This window comes from Martes martes (genome assembly GCF_963455335.1).
Source record: "Martes martes genome assembly, chromosome: 15".
NCBI lineage: Eukaryota > Metazoa > Chordata > Mammalia > Carnivora > Mustelidae > Martes > Martes martes.
Window position 1 is genome coordinate 6069421 of NC_137903.1, and position 23370 is coordinate 6092790.

Below are 23370 nucleotides of genomic sequence, written 5' to 3' on the forward strand. Positions count from 1 at the left end.
CATTTTGCTTAACTCTTTGGAAAACTGAACTATGTGTTATTTTTCCTATTTTACACGTGAGGAATTGCATACAGAGACGGTCTCCTCCAGTGGGGGTCTCAGAGCCGCGCCTTGAACCCAGATCTCTTGATGTCAAATTTTGTGCTCTTTCCACCATCCTGCATTAAAACTGGAAAAACTCCATGCTCTTTTCAGCTTCATGTGATTTCAAGTTTTCATGGGTGGTTCTCCCACCAGCAGAGCAGCAACAGCATGTGGGTTTCTCTGGGAGATGAAAACCAGTAGGATTCTTACCCACTGAGATGGCTTGAACTTTAAATTGATCTGCTTGTATCATAAGAAAGCAGGTCTGCAAAGGGTAGAATGGATTTGGAAATGTGCTGGTTTTTGTTTAGCTACTTGGTATGAAAATTGGTTATCTGAAGTCATTTCTTAACAATTAAGTAGCTTCACAGATAATCTAAAACATTTGTTGGCTTTTAGAATTTTTACAAATGAAAAAGTGAAGTAATAATTTTTATCCTTTTTCCAGACTTTTGGGGAAATTGAAATTATTTGTGTTTTTACCAATCTATGCTTTCAGGCCTGTTGGCCCCTGACATGAGCAAGGTTTATTGGTGTAACACTTACGTTGTGGCTTAAAACTCTTGTGACTCTTGTGGAATAACATGTTTCTGATCATAGAGACATGGGGACTTTTATTTTCTTAGTATTTATTAGTTTATTTAAAAATACAGAATAGAACCTAATTTAAGCTAATTATGACAAGAGTTTGATTAGACTGTTTCATTAATGTTATGAACTATAAACAGTCATTGCCATTACTACACTAACCCTTCCCATGACTCTGAGCCATCTCTTTGTATTATTAGAAATTTAATTTTTCCAGGGGCGCCTGGGTGGCTCAGTGGGTTAAGCCTCTGCCTTCGGCTCAGGTCATGATCCCAGGGTCCTGGAATCAAGCCCCACATCGGGCTCTCTGCTCAGAAGGGAGCCTGCTTCCCCCTCTCCCTCTGCCTGCCTCTCTGCCTATTTGTGATCTCTGTCAAATAAATAAATAAAATCTTAAAAAAAGAAAAAGAAATTTAGTTTTTCCAAAATTAACAAAAGCGGTCATTGAATGATGCTAAAACAGTCATACCAAGAATCTGGAAGTTCACATCCACAATTCTCTTTTCCTCTTTTGTACATTTGGCTACTGTCAGATTCCTTGATAATATTACGGTGGCACAATTGTACCTAAGACAGTCTTGAATTCTGGCAGTGAAATAAAGCTCTTTCATGTATTTCAGATAGTCATAAAAACAAGGGAAACATAATTCTGCAGTTACTCAGATGGTTAAAATTAGTTTCTCTGGGTCATTTCATAGGGTTCAAGCATTTATAGTTTTTTTTTTCTTCTTTTGAGCTGAATTGGACAGCTGGTTTGTTTGTAATTTAGCTTAAGAGAAATTTCATTTTAAGACCTTAAAAAAAATCTACAAGGAATGGAAGCCAAATGACAACAACAACCAAAAAGAAATAAGTGAAAAACTTTAACAGATTCTTTTCAGAATTTCTTAGTATGTTACCTTTTCAAAATACATTCTGGGCCAGTGAATAGATAATCAAGTTGAGGCAAACAATGGGTAGAAGTTACTAGAGTAGCTACGGTTAAAGGTAAATTGCCATTACACTGTGATATTCATTACCTTTATGGGCAGCAGTGAAAAAACAGTGATCACTTAGGAGCCAAACCAGTCAACATCAAAACTGATTTCCGGCCAGTGCAGCTGCTGAGTGACGGTTGTGCAGCTCAGCTCCAGACAGAATCAACTAAGCCAATGGTTAACCTCAGGGCATTTGCTTGGAACAGCCGTAAATCGTGAATTGAAATGCCTGTTTTCATAGCAGTATTAACATCATCAAAAGAACGATGATCAGGCCGGAGCCACCTCTGTCAGCATCATGTTCAAGGTAATTCAGAGGGCTGTGGGGCCGGCCAGCCTGAGTCTGCTCACCTTCAAAGTCTATGCGTCACCTAAAAAGGACTCACCTCACAAAGCTTCTGTGAAGGTTAATGAGCTTTCACTCTCCTCTGTTCCCGAGGGTCAGTCTAAATATGTGGAAGAGCCAAGGACCCCACTTGAGGAAAGCATTTCCCATCTCCGACATTATTGCGAGCCGTATACAAGTTGGTGTCAGGAAATGTACTCACAGACTAAGCCCAAGATGCAGAGCTTGGTTCAGTGGGGGTTAGGCAGCTACGAATATCTCCAAAATGCACCTCCTGGATTTTTTCCAAGACTTGGTGTTATCGGTTTTGCTGGCATTGTTGCACTTCTTTTGGCTGGAGGCTCAGAAATAAAGAAGCTGGGATATCCGCCTAAGTTCCTGGGACTTGCTGCCTCTCTTGATTACCCACAACAAGCCATCGTATTTGTCCAGGTCAGTGGGGAGAAATTATATGACTGGGGTTTACGAGGATACATAGTCATAGAAGATTTGTGGAAGGAGAACTTTCAGAAGTTATAGGTAAACATTGGAAACTCCATGCGGTACACCAATATTTCTACAGAAAAATGGTAGAGAAGTCAGTACCCAATGTCGTAAATTGGTTTTCTTCTTCCGGATAAACTATGCTACGCTTCTTTGTTATCCTGGGTGATACCATACTACAAGTGGACTAATCAGAAATTCTTTCACCTAGAGAGAATGTCTAGCCTTAGAACTCGTTCTCATGTTGCTATTTATGTACATAATTAAAATTCCAAATTAAAAGAAAAAAAAAAGAACAATGATCAGTAGAAAGGCACTCTCAAACTTCCAAGGATTAATAATGCTGAACACGTTTCCTTTATAAAACATGCATAAACCATACAGATGTCCACTTTGATTATACCCTTCCACCTGCCTCCTGTCTGGAGCCTCCCGGCCCCATCCCTCTCCCCAGACTCTCCCCACTTCTGTTGAATTCATTGTGGCAAATGTGTAATTTTTAGGGAATGAGATAGGAAAGATGTGCAAGACAGGACTATTTAAAATGGTGGTTCTCGAACATTTGAGTGTGTCACAGTCACCTAGGTGGCTTGTTAAAACACAGAGTCATTGGGCACCATTCCTAGAGTTTCTGGGTGAGTATGAATGCGGTGGGGCCCGAGAATTTGCATTTCTAACCAGCTGTCAGGTGATGCTAATGCTACTGGTCCAGGTACTACACTTTGAGAATCAGAGGAAGGTATTTTCTGATCAAGAGAAACTAATGAAGTGTGTTAATTGCTGGTTGATAGTAGGATTCAAGGAAACATGAGTGAAGTTATTCTAGAAGCCACAGCAGCACTTTGTCTTGGCAGGTAACTGTGAGTAATCGAGGGGGCCTCCCTTTTTTAAAGGCTCGTACCCCCTAGCCAGGGCATAGGAAAGCAGGGAAACTGTTCTAGTAATCTGCTGTTTTTCGAGTAGTCGAGGTAACTAGGAGATCATTGCAATTCCAGTTTGTCAAAGAAAGAAGGTAGAGTCCCCTGTTAGACCAGGGAATTTAACAATCATAGGGAAGATCCTGATGCAGAAAGGGAGAGGATGGGGGTGGCTGGCGGGCTTAGTCAGTGGAGCATGTGACTCTTGATCTTGGGGACGTAAGTTTGAGTCCCACGTTGGGTATAGAGATTATTTAAAACATGAAATATTTAAACATAAGTAAATAAGAAAAGGACATATCTGAGAGCCAAAATCAAAACAGGAACAAACAGGCTAGTTTTGTTCTTGTTACTTGAATAAATTTCTGGACTTAGTGAAACTGGCAGGCACGGCCATCCCTAATCCAGCCTTGCATTATCATCGTGCTCCCCTTCCTTTCTCCTCTCTCTCCGAGATGATCCCTTTCTCTCAGTGTCCGCGCACACACCCTCTCCTGCTTTACTTGTAGTTCTCCGAGCAAAACATGCTCTCTTATACCTATGTGCTTTTCCCACAGACTGTTCCGTCTGTATGGCATGCCCTTCCCTCACTCCCTCTTCCTTTTCCACCTGTTTATTTATGGCTTTCATTTAAGATAAATTTGTGATCCTTTTACCAGAGATCAGGTGCTTTAGCTGTAGGCTTCCATAGCATTTGGCATTAACCTTTATTGTGACGTCAATCACTCTATTTTCTTCTTTTTTTTTTTTTTTTAAAGCTTTTATTTATTTATTTGACAGAGAAAGACACAGTGAGAGAGGGAACACAAGCAGAGGGAGTAGGGTAGGGAGAAGCAGGCTTCCCGCGGAGCAGGGAGCCCAATGCGGGGCTTGATCCCAGGACCCTGGGATCATGACCTGAGCCGAAGGCAGATGCTTAATGAGTGACCTACCCAGGCTCCCCCACTCTGTTATCTTTTATCTGTGTCAATACCACCCCCCATACACTGTAATTTGATTTTTACCTTTTTCAGGATCTTTTTTAAAAATGCTTTTAATTAATTAATTAACAAATTAATTAAATTTTTTTAGAGGGAGAGGGAGTGGGGGAATCCCCAGGAGGCTCTACACTTTGGGGCTTGATCCCACAGCCCTGAGATCATGACCTGAGCCAAAATCAAGAGTCAAACGCTCAGTGGACTGAGCCACCCAAGTGTCCCTACCTCCTTTTATCTTTGAGTCTTTGCATTGTATAGGGTTCCTGGAACATAATAGGCCATAGTACGTGTTGAATAAAGGAATAATCAGTCATTCTGAGAAATGTTCTCAACATAATGTGGTAATGGAGTTCCATTCTTAGGTCCAAGTCTCTGCTTCTTTAGCTACTTAGAGCAAGTTGTTTAAACTCTTTGAGCCTTGGGGCGCCTGGGTGGCTCAGTGGGTTAAAGCCGCTGCCTTCGGCTCAGGTCATGATCCCAGCGTCCTGGGATCGAGCCCCGCATCGGGCTCTCTGCTCCGTGGATAGCCTGCATCCTCCCCTCTCTCTCTGCCTGCCTCTCTGCCTACTTGTGATCTGTCTGTCAAATAAATAAATAAAATCTTAAAAAAAAAAAAACTCTTTGAGCCTCAACTTGTACTAAGTCTTCATTCCCTAATACAGTAGGTGCTCAAATGGCTGCTGGTGTTTTACTGTATTTGCATCTTGGAAGAGAGTTTAACAGTCTTGTGGTATCCTTACGGTCATGATGGGAAATTTTGGACTATGTGGTATAATTAATTCAGAAGTGGTGAAACTTAACATTCTATAAGGTTTTCTGTAGGGACATGCTCCATGGCTAGATTTCTTTGTTCTGAGCGTTTCAGTATTTTAGTAACAGCTCAGTGCGGATGTTGATGGCGTGCTGCCCCTTGCTTACAAGGAGAATTTCCTTGGCTAATGAGGATCCTGGAGGTTCTTGACTGATTGGTAGACAAGGTGATATTTTTAAAGGAATTGATATAAATTATTCAGCTGGGATCCAAAAGCTCAATGATATGAATTCAGAATTGGAAGTGGGAGAGGAAGGAAAAAGAAGGTAATGGTTCCGAAGGAGTATGTGAGGAGAGTAGGGTTTGGATTAAACCAGACTCGGGAGAAGCAACACATGGTGTACCTGCCAACAAAGGCTTTGTGATACTCGACTGCATCAGAGGGAGAAGCGTATCTAGAACGCGGGAAGGAATGAATCTGTTCCATCCTGGCTGGTCATGCCACCCCAGAAGTACTGCAGCCCATTCTGGGCACCACTTCTGAGAGGTGTATTGACGGGAGAGAGGCCAGATAAGACTGAGATAAGACTGAAGACTGCTTCAAAGAAGAACGTGTGGAAAAAAACATAGCCTGGAGAAGGCAAGCCGGCGGGGTGGGGGTGGGAGGTGTGGGAGCTGTCTTTGGACCCTGGAAGGAGGCTTGCTTAGGCTTCTTCTGAGCAGCCACAAAGCCCAGAACTAGAACCAAAGGGTGGAAGTTACAGAGAAGCACATTTCTAGTTAAAACCAGGGGAAACGCTTTTCACAATCAGGGTGGTGGAGCCCCTCTTCGTCTTGGAGGGGTTGAGGGGGTACTTGGATGAACGGGGATGTTACTACGTGGGTGTGTCACTAATACAGTGGAGCTGTTGAATTAATGGAGATTCTGTCGCTACTACAGTGTAGCTGTTGAATTAACGGAGATTCCATAAAGAAAGTTCTTCACTTTGTTTTGTTTACAATGTACATTCCTAAATCGAATGTTTGGTACCACACTTGAAAGATTTAAAAGTAAAATCTTTTTCAGAGAAGTCAGTTGCAAAAAGAAAAAATTCTGCAGTTATCATCACACACTCTGTTTGTCTTCCCTACAAAGTTGTTTTCTACTGCTTCTCTCCCATTTTCGTAAATACTCACCAAGTTCAGTGTTCCAGAGTGTGGTTAGACTCCACTAGGCCTTTTCCCTTATTGCAGCTTGGTTCCTATTGTTCGGGACCACTTAGGCAAACGTGGTGCCTGAAAGATAGAATGTGACAGTGTATCCTCAGTTGTAGTAACGTTAGATGTCCCACAGGGCTGGTAATTTGGTGGCACACCTTCGAAGGGTTTACAGGATATCTGAAGTGCTACAGCATACTGTGTGTGGACCTCCGGACAGCAGTGATTCTGGGGGGAAAAAACCAAGGAAAATGGGAAATAAACTAAGAGATCAGAAGATGATTCTGGAAAGATGTACCTGGTTCCTATTTCCCCCAACACTGCTTTCCTCAGATGTGGAGACAAACTGCCCTACCCCGAGGAGCTCCTTCCCTCTTAGAACCACTTTCATTAGCCTTTCTTTCCTCTACCTCTTCGTCCTTCTCAGCGGAATCTGGCATCACTTTTATGTTTCCCTTTGCGTTTAATTTCAGGATTAGAACTAGTGTAAATTGTGTGTGAGGCATTGCAAAATAAAGCATACACACACAGAATGTCATTGGTGAGCCAAATCGCTAAGCCCACGATTAGCAAGTTAAAAGTTTTAAATGACTGTACGGTATTGGCTTTACGTGTGTATGTATGTGTATTTGTTTGCAGCAAATACTTGGGCCCTCTGTGAGGACACATTGACAATTGAAAGTATGGGGGAAGATGGGGAGAAAGAAGGAAATAGGAAACTTTACATGTAAATAAAAATAGAAGCATTTTTTTAAAAATAATTTTTTGTGTGGCCCAGTCAGTTAAGCATCGACTTAATTTCGGCTCAGGTCATGATTTCAAGGTCAAGATGGAACCCCACGTTGGGCTCTGTGCTCAGTGGGGAGTCTGCTTGAGCTTCTCTCTATCCCTCTTCCCCCACTTCCGCTCATATGTGCACTCTTGCTCTCTCCCAAATAAATAAATAAATAAATAAATAAATAAATCTTTGAAAAAAATTATTTTTTGTTACCTGTATTTGATCGCCTGCCTTCAGGGATTGTGAAGGGCTAATGCATTTGGCTGTCCATAAGGAGAAAAGTTCCAATTTCATTTGAAGTGTTCCCTCATTGAAACAGCTTGCAGCATCCAGGAGGACTTCTTACTTCAATTATTATCTGAATTTAAAATTGTTAAATGTATGTTATACATCTTTCTACTTTCTATATATATATAACATAATTAAAAGAGTTTTTATTTTCTATTTTTTTAGATTATTTATTTACTTATTTGACAGACAGAGATCACAAGTAGGCAGAGAGGCAGGCAGAGAGAGAGGAAGGGAGAGAGGAAGGGAAGCAGGCCCCCTGCTGAGCAGAGAGCCTGATGCAGGGCTCGATCCCAGGACCCTGGGATCATGACCTGAGCCGAAGGCAGAGGCTTTAACCCACTTAGCCACCCAGGCGCCCCTAAAAGAGTTTTTAAAGCATATAGAATACTGATGTTGTTTAAGTAGTTTATTTTTTTAAGGTTTTATTTAGTTATTTGAGAGAGAGAGCGCATAAGAGCAGGGGTGAGGGCCAAGGGAGAAGGAGAGAAGGAGAAGCAGACCCCCCGCTGCGCATGGAACCCGATGCGGGTCTCCGTCCCAGGACCCTGAGATCATGAGCTGAGCCAAAGGCAGATGCTAAACTGGCTGAGCCCCCCACGCACTCATGTTGAAGCAGTTTAAAAATGAGGTACTTTTAGACTTAACGAAAATTATTCTCAGAATTGTTTTTCATGTGTATAGGATGCCAGGTGAGGGATTTGACCACAGCCATGTGCTATTTTGTTTTCTGTGCCTGGTGTTCATACTGTGTGGATGAACCTATGAAGGAATTTGGGTTTGCTTTAGAGCTAATGTAGTATGTATGCATGTGTCAAAATGTTATTTCAATTATTGTTTCACTTTTTAAAATTTTCAGCATGTTGGAACAGGATTCCAGGAGAAAAAATCCTAGTGTGAACCCTGCAAATCAAAGGAGGCATCTTCTAGAATTTTCTGCTAAAGAGGTGGAAGACACATCAGATGGTATCATCCAGAAAAGTAACTACAGGTTAGAAGACAGCATGTCTCTGTCTGTTAAAATGATTTAATGAAACTGCCATGGGGAATCATGTAGTATAACTTTACATCTAAATCGTTTATGCATAGTTTTAATTTGTAGAACAAACAAGTTATTGAGGCCCTTACTAAATTTTACTGTTAAGGTCAGTTCTAATAATAAATTTGCTTTTTGAAACCTTTCCCAATTTTGGAATTCTTACAGAGATGTGACCTTAAAAATCTCCGTTTGTGTGTACTAAGATACATACGGAAGCAAACACAATATATACACATTGTATTTTACATAATGTTTTTAATATAGTTTTTTTAATCTGTCATATGGTTACACGTATAGTGCATGTGATAGTATTATCTTGTGAGGACTGTGATCTGGTGGAGTGATATGGGTGAACCTGTGTGCAGTCAGTCATCTGATCAGATCGTTTATACTTATTGTGATTTTTTTTTAAAAGATTTTATTTATTTATTTGTTAGAGAGAGAGAGAGAGAGAGAGCGCGAGCACAGGCAGACAGAGCGGCAGGCAGAGGCAGAGGGAGAAGCAGGCTCCCTGCCGAGCAAGAAGCCCGATGTGGGACTCGATCCCAGGACACTGGGATCATGACCTGAGCCGAAGGCAGCTGCTTAACCCACTGAGCCACCCAGGCGTCCCCTTATTGTGATTTTTGTTGGATCTTCCTCTCGTTATGGTTTATCATCCGGGTAAATTTCTATATAGCTTGCCAATAGTAACAGACTTAAAATTTTTTGAAAAGACAAGGTTTGTATTATGTCAACTAGAAGCAGGCTTCAGTAGACATTTTCAGAGCTGTATACTTTTTGATAAACATTTCCCTGTGTTATTTGGAATTTTTATTAGAACCGAGTGGAGTGAAGTCCTTGACTAACAGCAAAGGAAGGTCACATTGTGGCAATGATTGCACAATATAATGCTTGAGAATCATTAAAGATTTGTTTACTTGTGACTCGGTAGGGTTCTACAGGCCAAGGGCCATAGTGGAATCTTTTTTTAAAATTTTTACTGTGACAGCCATATCACTGAATGAAATTACTACTGTAGTCCTGTGGGCTTGTCTCCTTTTAGCCTTCCTGGGAAAAAAATGCCAGTATTCATTCATTATTTTAGGAATCTGCAGTGTGTCAAGTGTTAAGTGTGGCGGAGGATCCAAAGAATTAAATGGCAGTGAGTGTGATTGATGCAGCGTGCAGTGTGATGGATGCCATAATGTTAGAAAATATTAGATAACATTTCTTGCTTTTTTTTTTTAACATGCCCAAATTAGCCATACTTCTGAAATACTGATCTTAGTGCTCACTTAACGGTGTCTTTGAATATTGCTAGAGTTTAATAGTATCTCATTTTACTGCATAATTTGTCCAAGTTTGCCCTACATGTTCTGCATGTAATTTTGAGTTGTGTTATCCACATGCGAACCATCAAAACTTACATTTTAAATTTGATAGCCTTTGGATTTACGAGCACTGAGAATATGCCACGTGCCTTTTAGGTACCTATTGCTGGTTGGTTGTTAAAAAAGTAGAACTAGTTATTGATTATGTACTTGAAATTACAGTTCAGGTAACCTTTACAGGAATACTACTTACTTTGAGCTAATCTCAGTAAATAGCGGCCTTCACCTATTTGCCTGTGGTAGAATAAAGTAACGTGGGAAGCATAGTGCTCTGGTCATCCTAGTTCAACCTAAATGTTTGAATGACCTTCAGGCTGTAATTTCTCAGCTTTCAAAGTAGTATATGAAAGACAAGCCATTCGCTTTTCCCCACCCCAGAGTCTGGGTTACTGGTATTAGTAAAAAAAAAATGGAAAAGATTATGGATTCTTGACTGCATGCAAATATCTTGAAATATCTAAAATTGTTATTGAGGAGCTTGGGGGATGCAAGTAGGTATCAGTCCATCAACTCGATATTCTTGATTTTATCTTATAAATACTAAATAAAAGATAACTGAGAATGTTTGTGCAACATTTGAAAGCAGCAGATACAGATGTGTTTTGAACTGCATTTTAGTTGGTTTATTTATACACAGCCATGACACTATATTTTTTAAAATTTATTTATTTTATTTTATTTTTATTTTTCAGTGTTCCAGGATTCATTGTTTATGCACCACACCCAGTGCTCCATGCAATACGTGCCCTCTTTAATACCCACCACTGGGCTCCCCCATGCCCCCACCCCTCTCCCCTCCAAAACCTTCAGTTTGTTTCTCAGAGTCCACAGTCTCTCATGCTTCGTCTCCCCCTCCATTTTCCCCAATTCACTTTTCCTTTCCTTCTCCTAATGTCCTCCATGTTATTCCTTATGCTTCACAAGTAAGTGAAACCATATGATAATTGACTTTCTCTGCTTGACTTATTTCACTCAGCATAATCTCCTCCAGTCCGGTCCATGTTGCTACAAAAGTTGGGTATTCATCCTTCCTGATGGAGGCGTAATATTCCATTGTGTATATGGACCATATCTTCTTTATCCATTCATCCGCTGAAGGACATCTTGGCTTTTTCCACAGTTTGGTGATTGTGGCCATTGCTGCTGTGAACATTGGGGTACAGATGGCCCTTCTTTTCACTACATCTGTATCTTTGGGGTATATACCCAGTAGATGACACTGTATTTTTCAGTGCAGCTTAGTTTTTATTATGTATCATTTTTAAGGAGAATTATGAGAACTGGTTCAAATATAAAAGGAGTAGATTATAATCCCATAGTTTATAACGTTGCATTCTCTTAGCATATAGTAATTAACTGCATACATGTTTTCAGTTTTAGAAATGTATGGTTTATAATAAGATGAGCACTTAATTTGTCCAACCAAACTGGGATACTTTTAAGAATGAAAGGGAGTGCTAAGTCATAATTACATCGGGACCGCAGGCGTAAATTTGAGTCTGTCTGGGATAAACGGGAAGGGATGGTTACCCTACATAGAAGGCATCAACCAGAACCTGTCTTTATTCCAGGGTTTCCCATTAACTCTCCCTAGCGCTGTCCTTTACTTTAGTGATTTACTTGCTGAAAGGGTGTCTATGCAGATGAAATAGTTTGCAAGCAGTCTAGACCCGGACTGTCTCAGGATTAGTGTGGATCTGATTGTCTCCAGATTGCATGTTGGCTTAGAGTCTCCCTTTTCTTTTCCCCTCAGCTCCACCCAGTTCTTTTCCTGGTATTTCTCCTATCAGATTTTTATTTTTTTTTTCCAAAGAATATTTTGGCTGATCAAACAAAGCAAGTTAGCACAGATGTGCAGAAGTCATTACACTAGGGTTTATCACATGGAAATAAAATTATAGATCAAAAATATATCTTCAAAAGTGATTTTAGACTTCTCTGAATGATAGGAGCATTTGTAGTTTTTGAAAGTATGAAGTCCTGATTTTTTAAACTAAGGCACATGTGACAGGTCTTTGTTCTTTTTTTTAAGTGTAGCAAACAGCCTCCCCCGGTAGGCACATTCATTCAGTACAAGGGAGAGGTTCTTTCCTTCTCCCTCAACGCTTAATTTTAGGGTGAGGTGTGTGCGGTTACTACCTGTGCACCATCATTTCTGTGTTATTCCAAACAGTTTAACTCTCAGAGACAGAGGAGAGGACTGGAGAATGTTCTGGTGCGACTTGAAGGGAAGATGTGCGTATCCTCAGCTGTTGCTTTTTTTTCCGTGGTGTGTGGCATACAGAGAAGTCTGTAACTTTTCTCTTGAAGTTAGTTTTCTAGTCTGCCAAAATTATTTTTGTCACGGAGGCCAGTTATTTCAGTGTTGCCAAATTCAGTGGAAACTTCTGTCTTCGTCTTGATCTTTCCTCCGCATCTGGCCATGTGGATCCCTCCTTTCTTGAAACATTCTCCTTTTCGTTGCTACATTTTTCAGTTTCCATCTTTTTCACCGGCCTCTGTCTCGGTCATCTTTCTGGGCTCCTCCTTCATTCAAATCTCATCGTCCGGAACTGTGGACTTTTTAGTTTTCTTCCTGCTTCTGTGACTCATCTGTAATCTAGCGCACAATCCCAGTCTCTGTGTCCTGACAACTCCCGAATTTGTATTTCTCTGTCTCCAGACTGCTCGTCCCAGTAGTTTCCTTGATGTCTTTCTCTTTTAAATTTAAATTTATTTATTTAAATTAATTAAATTTATTTATTTAAATTAATTAAATTTAAATTTACTTATTTATAAATTTATAAATTTAAGTTTATTTATTTATTTATTTAGTCTTTCTCTTTTTTTGAACATGTCAAACTTAACACACGTGTGGCGGAACTCTCGGTGCCTCTCTGTGTTCATCCTCCAGCCGCTTCTCCACAGCAGTCCTCCTCGTTCTGTCACTTGGCCAGAGACCCTGATTCCTCCCTTTCAACAAGCGCCATTGATTTTCTTTCCCAAAAGTATCTTGCTCTGGTTCACCGCTCTCCGTCTTCACTGCCAGCACCTTAGTCCCGCTAGCTTCAGCTCTTGCCTGGCTTCCAGCTGTCTCCTGACTGGTCTCTGAGCTTCCCCTGTGGCCTCCATTGAATCCATTTTTGGTACAATGGCAGGGGCAAGGATATACTGAAATACATCACTTCTCTCCTTAAGTAATGCCTTATAATCTGGTCTCTCTTTCCTTTTTTTTTTTTTTTTTTTTAAGATTCTATTTCTTCATTTGAGACAGAGAGACAGAGAGGATGAGCAGGCAGAGGGCCAGAAGGAGTGGGAGAGGGCAAGCAGACCTCCCCACTGAGCAGGGAGCTGATGCGGGGCTCGATCCCAGGACCCTGAGGTCATGACCTGAGCCGAAGTCAGATGCTTAACTGACCGAGCCACCCAGGCACCCTGGTCTCTGTCTTTCTAACCTTGTCTTGTGTTTCCCTCACTTGCTCACAACTCTTCAGCGGGTGAGTGGTCTTCTTTAAGTTGCTGAAGGCCACCTTCTGACCTGGGTCTGTCTAGATCACTCTCTCCCCAGTTTCTATGGTACTGGCTTCTTTTCATCCTTGAGGCCGTCTCCTCAGACCAGTTCCTCTAAAGTAGAGACTGCCATTGGTTTTCTATTTCTAGTTAGAGTCTTTCTTAATTTGAATTTATTTTATGTATTTGTTCTCTTATATTTGGTGCATCTTTGCCTTTAAGGTCTCTGAGGATAGGGACTTCATTTTGCTTGCTCCCCGCTGAACTCCTGGCGCAGGGCCTGGCACATAGTTGGTATTCAGTAAATACTGGTTCAGCGAATTAATGAAAAGTGTGAATCTAGCCGTGTCTGAGTTTGTGTTTACATTTTTTCTTTTTGGGTTTTAGCTAAATATCTAATCTTCTAAATCTAGAGCACTGAATATAAAGAAATTCAAGACAGATCTAAGATTTGTTACTGAGAAAGGTTAAAATAGCGGCAGAAGGGAATAAACAGCGCTGATGCCCCCAGCTCAGCTTCTGATTTTTAGCCTGGGTTTTGCTCCCTCCGTCACACCATGGATAATGAATTCAGTGTGACGGTTAGGAAAGTATATTTTTCGAAGCTAGTGGAGTCCTTGACTGGTTAATGTTACTTTGGTGTTTTATTAGTGACTTGGATTCTTCCCTGATTCTAAAATTTATATTCAACTTTTCAACACTCACTTCTTTCCCACCAAGTGTTTTATGCTCCTCCTTACCCCCGCCACATACAGTTTTAAGGAGACTTGAGTTTTGTTACCACAGAACTGTGATGACCACAAAACTTTAGTCTGTTCACTCAATACTGTCTTTCCTATCAGTCCGCGGGTCCTTCCCCCACATCCATTCCTGTGTCACCTCTGTTCCAGCAGCTCTATGTATGCCTCAAGTTCACAGAAGACACGGACCTTGTGTTATCATCATTTCCTTAGTTTTTGGCACATAGTCATTGCTCAATAAATGGTGGCTGGATAAATGTGAATTACCATGACAATCTGCAGAAAATTGGAAAGTGACTTTTGTGCCACATGGTTTACACTTCCCTCCTTTTCTGTTGCATTTGCTTCCATCTTGCACTATGTCCTCTTTACTATATTTTTATTTCCATGAAAAGTTAATATTAGTAATGACTTTCTTATAGCAAACTACTTAGGAATTTAAGACACGAGGTTTTGTGCATATGTTTTTCAGATATGATCATTCCGTTTCAAATGACAAGGCCCTCATGGTCCTAAGTGAAGAACCACTGCTCTATATCCCTCCACCTCCTTGTCAGCCCCTGATTAACACCACAGAATCTCTCAGGTGAGTCTTTGTAGATCATCACACAAATATCTGAGTGGGTTCCTGGGCTTAGCTTTGGAACGTAGAAAACTGTTCAGATTCGTCAAGTGACTGGGAGAAGCTCTGATTGTGTTGGATGATCATAGGCTTATCAGTTGTCCAGTTTCCCCAGCAACCTGATACAGATGGCGATGGGTCTATTCCGCATGGTAGTGTTTGGTTGCTACTTAAATACGCCTTATTTGAAAATTACAGAATGATATATAAACTTATAGGATGTTAGACTTGAGAAGTGATAACATTCATAGGAGAAGGGGCCTTTTTCTTCAACTTAGGAAGACAACAATTTGAAGAGAATGGTTCTGGAGATATTTTCCCGTTAGGGCACACCTTACCGTTCCTCATCTCCTTTTCCCTTGAATATTTTCCTTTGATTTTGGATTCTTTTCTTGAACTTCAAAAATTGCTTCAGTTTTTTTAAGTCATAATCAGCTCTAGTTAAGTCATAGTCAGCTTCACAACTGCTGTAAAAAGTAACCACGAGTGGAACCTGCATTTGCACTAGTCCTTTTTTTATTTGCAGTGTTGGAAATTTTGGTTTATAGTGCATTGAAATTTATTTCTTTCCCTTTTTTTTTTTTTTCCATGAGAAATTGAGTTCATTCTTTTCCTTCTCCCCAAAATAGTACGATTTTCAAAGGCTTTAATGCATCCATTTCCTGGTAGGATCCTACAGTTTACTAAATGCTCTTCAGTGTCTCCAGGGTTGTGTGTATGTAGCCCAAGAGCAGAAACAGGAAGTACTCTTCTGTGAAAAAACCTTTGCATTCAGTTTTTATATTTGGAATGTATTTAGTTATGGGTTTTTTTAAGAAACCTGAACTCATGATTGAGGAGGCTACTATATAAAAATGCATGTCGTATTAAAATAACTTAACATTAGTATCTTAGCTTTTTCAAATCAGAAAGGAATAGCGAATCATCAGGCACTAGGATGTTATTTGGAACTTAGAGAATGTGATTAAATTAATTTTTAACCAAAAGTGAGACGTTTATTTCTATGAAGTATCCTTAATTAACTAAGCTGTTTTATAGGTTAAATCATGAACTTCGAGGATGGGTTCACAGACATGAAGTGGAAAGGACCAAGTCAAGAAGAATGACGAATAATCAACAGAAAACCCGTATTCTTCAGGTTTGTTTCTGCTTGTCTTTGAACAGTGGTTGGTGTACGGGTTGGCCTTCTTCCTTCAGATGGGTTGCTTTCTTCCCTGAAAAATTGGAAAACTTGAACTTCAGTTACTTCCCACTGGCTCCTGCTGCTTTGGATGCAGCCATCACTGCCCCTGAAGCCCCGTCCCAGGTGTTAGAGCACTAATAGCTCTTGCCCGGGTCTTGTGCTCCTTCCTGCTCCCTCCCTCAAATTTACTTTCAAGCCAGGGATTCCTGTGCATGGACATCTGTGTTTTTGGCACACATGGTATGATAAATGGTACTGTTTGTCTCCTCTGTTCTTAGAGCTTTTCAGAAAGAAGGTTTTAAAACATAGGACAGCTTGGAAATGGAGACATATCTTCCTGGAGAGCATTTTTGAACTTAGATGTGTGGGTCTAGCTATGGGTTAATGGTAGCTCTTATTTAGAACCTATTTAGCTGGGCCTCCTTTTTTTCTTTTTCTTTTTTTTTGGCTAGGATTTTATTTTTAAATAATCTCTGCACCCAACATGGGGCTCGAACTTCGAACTCTGAGATCAAGAGTCACATGCTCTACCTACTGAGTCAGCCAGGTGCCGCAGATGGGCTTCCATTTTAATGTTTATCACAAAGCACCGTTTGTAGTCATTCCGTCATTCGTCAGCTACTCATTATTACTTCTGAAGCACTTAGACTAGCAACTGGCACATTCTATGCTCCCAACAAACATTACCTATGATAGAGAGAGGCAAGATGGTGGAGGACTAGCAGACTGAAATGACATCAGATCCCAGGAATTCAGCTAAATAGTTATCAAACCATTCCAAACATCTCAAACTCAACAGGAGATAAAAGAGAAGAGGAGCAGCAATTCTAGGAACAGAAAATCAACCACTTTCTGAAAGGTAGGACATGTGGAGAAGTGAATCCGAAACAATAGGAAGATAGACCACGGCGGGAGGGACCTGCTCCCGGCGAGTGGTGTAGCAGTGGAGCACAAAATCAGAACTTTTAGAAGTCTGTTCCACTGAGGGACATTGCTCCAGAGGCTAAGCAGGGGTGGAGCCCTTGCGGGGGCAGTGTGGTCTCAGGTCTCACAGTCACGAAAAGACTGGGGGTGTCTGAGTGTGGCAGAGCTGCCAGGTATCAGAGCGGGGAAGCCGGCTACAGAGACGGAGCTGAGGAGTGAGCTCTCAGCTCGGGGTTACCTTAAACCGGGATCCGAGGCACAGTTGGGCCACTGCTCTTCGAGCAGGGACCCCACAAGTGGCAAATCTGGGGAGATTCACCTTCTTCCTCTGGAAGCAGCAGCGTGGCATTAATCTGCTGGGTTTGGAGACTCCAAATGGGGCTGTACGCCAGAGACAAAAACGCTCGGTCACAGGCTGGGTGAGCTCAGAGTATGGCCGGAGACCAGGAAGACAGGAGGGATTGACTGCTTTTCTCTGAGGGTGCACTGAGGAGTGCGACCCCAAGCTCTTGGCTCCTCCGGGCCAGAGATTGGGAGGCTGCCATCTTCATTCCCATCCTCCGAAGTGGTACGGAATGCATTCAGGGAATAAAAGCTCCAAGAGTGAACCCGAGCAGATTACTTAGCTTGGTCCCTGGCAAGGGCGGTGCAATTCCACCTCAGGCAAAGACATTTGAGAATCGCTGCAACAGGCCCCTCCTGCAGAAGATCAGCAAGAACATCCAGCCAAGACCAAGCTCACCGATCAAGGAGAACAGTGGAACCCTAGAGCTAGGGGAAAGCAACGCATAGAATTCATGGCTTTTTCTCCATGATCCTTTAGTCTTGCAAAGTTAAATTTTTTAAATTTTATTTTTTTCTTTCTTTTTTTAACTTTTCCTCTTTTAACTAGTTTATCTTGACAATACCTTTCTTTTTTTTTTTTTTTTAAAGATTTTATTTATTTATTTGACAGAGATCACAAGTAGGCAAAGCAGGCAGAGAGAGAGGAGGAAGCAGGCTTCCCGCCAAGCAGAGAGCCTGATGCGAGGCTCGATCCCAGGACCCTGGGATCATGACCTGAGCCGAAGGCAGAGGCTTTAACTCACTGAGGCACCTAGGCTCCCCAACAATACCTTTCTAAAAAAAAAATCATTTTAAACCTTCATTGTTATAGTCATATTTTATCCCTTCATTGTATTTAACCTTATATTTTGTATACATACAGGTTTTTTTTTTTTTTCTAAAAATTTTGGGATACAGTTTCTTCTAATAGATCAAAATATACCCTAATCTAGCACGTGACTTTGTTCTAGTCTCCACCCTGAGCACATTCCCTCCTCTTTTTTTTTCTTTTTCCAACCAATCTTATCAATTCCGTTTTTAGAATTTTTAAAAAAATTTTCATCTTTACAGTCATATTCCATCCCTTCATCATGTTTACCCTTATTTTTGTATATAGGTAAGTTTTTCTTTCTTTAAAATTTTGGGAGGTAGTGTCTTCTAAGAGATCAAAATACACCCAAAATCAGCTGGGTGGCTCTGTTCTATTCACCAGTCTAATATATATATATATATATATATATATATATATATATATATATAATTTTTTTTTTACTTTTAAATTTTTATTTCTTTTTCCCCTCTTTCTACTCCTCCCGGTTTTGGATCTCTTCTGGTTTGGTTAGCGTACATTTTTCTGGGGTCTTTGCCACCCTTTTAGAATTTTATTCTCTTATTCATATATTCTTATCTGGATAAAATGACAAGTGGAAAAACCACACAAAAAAGTTCATAACAAGAGGCAGTATCGATGGCTAGGGACCTAATCAATACGGATGTTGGTAATATGTCAGAACCAGAACGATGATTCTCAAGGTGCTAGCGGGGCTCGAAAAAGGCATCAAAGATACTAGAGGATCCCTTTCTGGGGAAATAAAATCCCTTTCTGGAGAAATAACTAAAATCTAACCAAGTTGAAATAAAAAAAGCTATTAATGAGGTGCAATAAAAAATGGAGGCTCTTACTGCTGGGATAAATGAGGCAGAAGAGAGAATTAGTGATATAGAAGACCAAATGACAGAGAATAAAGAAGCTGAGCAAAAGAGAAACAAACAACCATGAGAGGAGAATTTGAGAGATAAGTGGTACCATAAGACAATACAATATTTGAATAAATGGGATCCCAGAAGAAGGAGTGGGGCAGAAGGTATATTGGAGCAAATTATAGTTGAGTATTTCCCTAATATGGCAAAGGGAACAAGCTTCAAAATCCAGGAGGCACAGAGAACCCCCCTCAAAATCAATACAAATAGGTCCATACCCTGTCAACTAATAGTAAAACTTACAAGTCTTAGTGACAAAGAGAAAGTCCTGAAAGCAGCTCAGGACAAGAAGTCTGTAACACATGATGGTAGAAATATTAGATTGGTTGCAGACTTATCCACAGAGACCTGGCAGGCCAGAAAGAACTGGCATGATATATTCAGAGCACTAAATGAGAAAAATATGCAGCCAAGAATACTATGTCCAGCTAGGCTATCATTGAAAATAGAAGGAGAAATCAAAAGCTTCCGGGACAAACAAAAATTAAAAGAATTTGCAGACACCAAACCAGTTCTATAGGATATATTGAAAGGGGTCCTCTAAGCAAAGAGAGACCCTAAAAGGAGTAGATCAGAAAGAAACAGAGACAATATACAGTAACAGTCACCTTACAGGCAATACAATGGCACTAAATTCCTATCTCTCAATAGTTACCCTGAATGTTAATGGGCTAAATGCCCCAATCAAAAGACACAGGGTATCACAATGGATAAAAAAACAAAACCCATCAATATGCTGCCTACAAGAAACTCATTTTAGACCCGAAGACACCTCCAGATTTAAAGTGAGGAGGTGGAAAACAATTTACCATGCTAATGGACATCAGAAGAAAGCTGGAGTGGCAATCCTTATATCAGATCAATTAGATTTTAAGCCAAAGACTATAATAAGAGATGGGGAAGGACACTATATCATACTCAAAGGGTCTGTCCAACAAGAAGATCTAACAATTTTAAATATCTATGCCCCTAACGTGGGAGCAGCCAACTATATAAACCAATTAATAACAAAATCAAAGATATGCATCAACAATAATACAATAATAGTAGGGGACTTTAACACCCCCCCACCCCCCCCCCACCCCCCGCTCACTGAAAGGGACAGATCATCCAAGTGGAAGGTCAGCAAGTAAATAAAGGCCTTAAATGATGCACTGGACCAGATGTATATCACAAATATATTCACAACATTCTATCCCAAAGCAGCAGAATACACATTCTTCTCTAGTGCACATGAAACATTCTCCAGAATAGATCACATCTTGGGTCACAAATCAGGTCTCAACCAGTACCAAAAGATTGGGATCATTCCCTGCATAATTTCAGACCACAATGCTCTGAAGCTAGAACTCAGTCACAAGAGGAAATTTGGAAAGAACTGAAATACATGGAGGCTAAAGAGCACCCTACTAAAGAATGAATGGATCAACCAGGAAGTTAAAGAAGAATTGAAAAAATTCATGGAAATACATGAAAATGAAAACACAACTGTTCGAAATCTGTAGGACACAGATCCTGCAAGGAAAGTATATAGCGACACAAGCCTTTCTCAAGAAACAAGAAAGGTCTCAAGTATACAACCTAACCCTACACCTAAAGGAGCTGGAGAAAGAACAGCAAAAAAACCCCTAAACACAGCAGGAAAAGAGAAATCATAAAAATCAGAGCAGAAATCAATGAATTAGAAACCAAAAGAACAGTAGAACTGATCAAAATTAGGAGCTGATTCTTTGAAAGAATTAGTAAGATTGATAAACCCTGGCCAGACTAATCAAAAAGAAAAGAGAAAGGACCCAAATAAATAAAGTCATGAATGAAAGAGGAGAGATCACAACCAACACCACAGAAATACAAGCAATTATAAGAACATATTATGAGCAACTATATGCCAGCACATTTGACAATCTGGAAGAAATGGATGCATTCCTGGAGACATATAAAGTACCAAAACTGAACCAGGAAGAAATAGAAAACCCAAACCATGGAGTTGGAGATTAGAGGTTAAATTGAAAGATGAGTGGCTATGTTAGATTGAATAGCCGTTCTAGAGAAGGCTTCTCCGAAGAGCGCTTGAGAAGGTATTGTCAGGGTGATTAATGCTGGGTGTTTTAACAACTAGCCTCAAAATCTCAGTAGCTAAGTGGAATAAGAATTGGTTTCTCACCTACACAAAGTTTGCTGTAGCTCTCTAGGGTGGCTTTCCTTCAAGCAGTGACTAAGGAATCCAGGTTCTTTCCCTTTTGTGACCCCAACAACTTGAAATTCTTCACTTCTAGCTTCAGATTTTGGGAAAGAGAGAGTTTGGAAGATTGTGAAGAATGTTTTAGGGATCAGCCTGGACAGTAGCCAATGTCCAGTTGACTAAAACTCTTGTCACTTTTTGCAGTCTGTCTTGCAGTAGGTTAGGCAAATGTCATCTTCTGTGTGCTTAGGAAGAAGAAAATGATTTGGTGAGAATATTGCTTTTGCGGTAGCAAAAAATGAAGGCGTGAACGGTGTAAAGATCCAAGGGAAAATCTAGAGAAAGAGCTTCTGGAAAAGGGGAACAGCATATATGAAGACTGTCAGGAGGAAACCATCTTGATATTTGAGGAACATCAAGCAGTTGTCTAAGGCTGGACTGTGGTGTCTGAGGGTGGAATAATAGAAGAGGACATCAGAGAGGCAGCAGAGACTAATTCATATCAAACCTTGTGGGCTATGGTGAGAAGCATTGAGAGCTTTGCTCAGGGTAGTGACTTGATCTGATTGCTGACCCCCCACCCCCGCCCAAGCCGAGATTTTCTTTCTTTTCAGCAAATTGACCATAATGTGACTAGGCGTCGTTTTCTTTTTCTTTTTTTTATTAATTTAAATTCAATTACTTGACATATGTGTATTATTAGTTTCAGAGGTAGAGGTCAGTGATTCATCAGTTGTGTACAATACCCAGTGCTCATTACATCCCATGCCCTCCTTAATGTCCCTCACTCAGTTACCCCATCTCCTTACCCCCCTCCTCTCCAGCAACCCTCATTTTGTTTCCTGTGGTTGAGAGTCTCTTATGGTTTGTCTCCTTCTCTCTGATTTCATCTTGTTTTATTTTTCCCTCCCTTCCCCTATCCTCTGTCTTGTTTCTTAAATTCTATATACGAGTGAGATCATAGAATTGTCTTTCTCTCATTGACTTATTTCACTCAGCATAATACCCTCTAGTTCCATCCACGTTGTTGCAAATGGCAAGATTCCGTTTTTTGTTTTTTTCTGATGGCTGAGTAGAACTCCATTGGGTACACCCCCCACCCCACCCTGGCATCTTCTTTATCCATTCATCTGTCGATGGACATCTGGGCTCTTTCCATTGTTTGACTGTTGTGAACATTGCTGCTATAAACATTGGATTTTTAAAAGATTTATTTAGCTGCTGCTACACAGAGTAGACAGTGGAGGGAGCTTGAGTGGAACTAGGGAAACAGTTGAGAAGCGCTTTTGGTAGGCTGGGTGAGAGATCATTTCAGCCCTTACTAGTGTAGTAGATATGAAAGTGGGGGGAAGTATTCGAATGCCAAATATATCTTGAAAGTAGTGCTGTTGGAAATTGCTGATGTAAGATTAGAAGGTATCACTGATAATTTCTGTGCCTTGCCTACTGGAGGACTAGTGATGCCGTTTACTGAGACTGAGACTAGGAAAGGAGGAGTTGGAGGCAGGAATCGAAATTTTATTTTATTTTATTTATTATTATTATTATTTTTTAAAGATTTTATTTATTTATTTGACAGAGATCACAAGTAGGCAGAGAGGCAGGCACAGAGAGAGGAAGGGAAACAGGCTCCCTGCCAAGCAGAAAGCCCGATGTGGGGCTCGATCCCAGGACCCTGGGATCACGACCTGAGTTGAAGGCAGAGACTTCAATCCACTGAGCCACCCAGGTGCCCCGAATCAAGAGATTGTAATAGGAAAAAAAAGATTTAAATATTTCTTAACTTCAATATGACTACAGTCAGGTAGATAGTCAAGTGAACAGTCATCCAGGTTTGGAGTTCAGGGGCGAGGTCAAGACTGGAAGTTTAGTCTGGGATGATAGCAGCTCGGGAGAAAGTAAAAAGGAAAGAGGTATGGAACTGAGCCCTGGGCCAACTCTAACATTAGAGGACAAAAGAGAAGAAGAGGAGTGGTTGGCCCATGGATAAGAAGAAATGTAGGATAGGGACGCCTGGGTGGCTCAGTCGGTTAAGTGGCTGCCTTCGGCTCGGGTCATGATCCCAGTGTCCTGGGATTGAGTCCCTCATCGGGCTCTTTGCTCAGCGGGGAGCCTGCTTCTCTGTCTCTGCCTGGCACTCTTCCGCCTGCTTATATTCTCTTCCTGACAAAAAAATAAATAAAATCTTAAGAAAAAAAGAAAAAGAAAAAATGTAGGGTAATAATGTCCCAAAACCCAAAAAAAGTTTTGTAAGAAGAGGATGTGATTAACTATTACTAAAGAAGAGATAATGATTAGGATGAGGACTGAGAAATTTACCAATGGATTTGATTATTTGAATTTGTTA

General features: G+C 40.7%; 2 protein-coding genes across 3 annotated transcripts in view; both read left to right on the forward strand.

Moving 5' to 3' along the window:
- The window catches only part of ATF6 (activating transcription factor 6), a 209964-nt gene that overhangs the window by 67401 nt on the left and 119193 nt on the right, over nucleotides 1-23370 (forward strand). For both annotated transcript variants that reach the window (XM_080824008.1, XM_080824007.1), the window contains exons 10-12: nucleotides 8246-8377; nucleotides 14500-14613; nucleotides 15688-15787. In XM_080824008.1, the coding sequence (XP_080680134.1) occupies nucleotides 8246-8377; nucleotides 14500-14613; nucleotides 15688-15787 (346 nt within the window). The remainder of the gene's footprint in view (nucleotides 1-8245; nucleotides 8378-14499; nucleotides 14614-15687; nucleotides 15788-23370) is intronic.
- LOC308356068 (MICOS complex subunit MIC26-like) lies at nucleotides 1872-2514 on the forward strand (the record flags this gene model as incomplete). Its single annotated transcript, XM_080824743.1, has 1 exon — nucleotides 1872-2514. Exon 1 carries the CDS (start codon nucleotides 1948-1950, stop codon nucleotides 2512-2514), a length of 567 nt encoding a protein of 188 aa, XP_080680869.1. The 5' UTR covers nucleotides 1872-1947.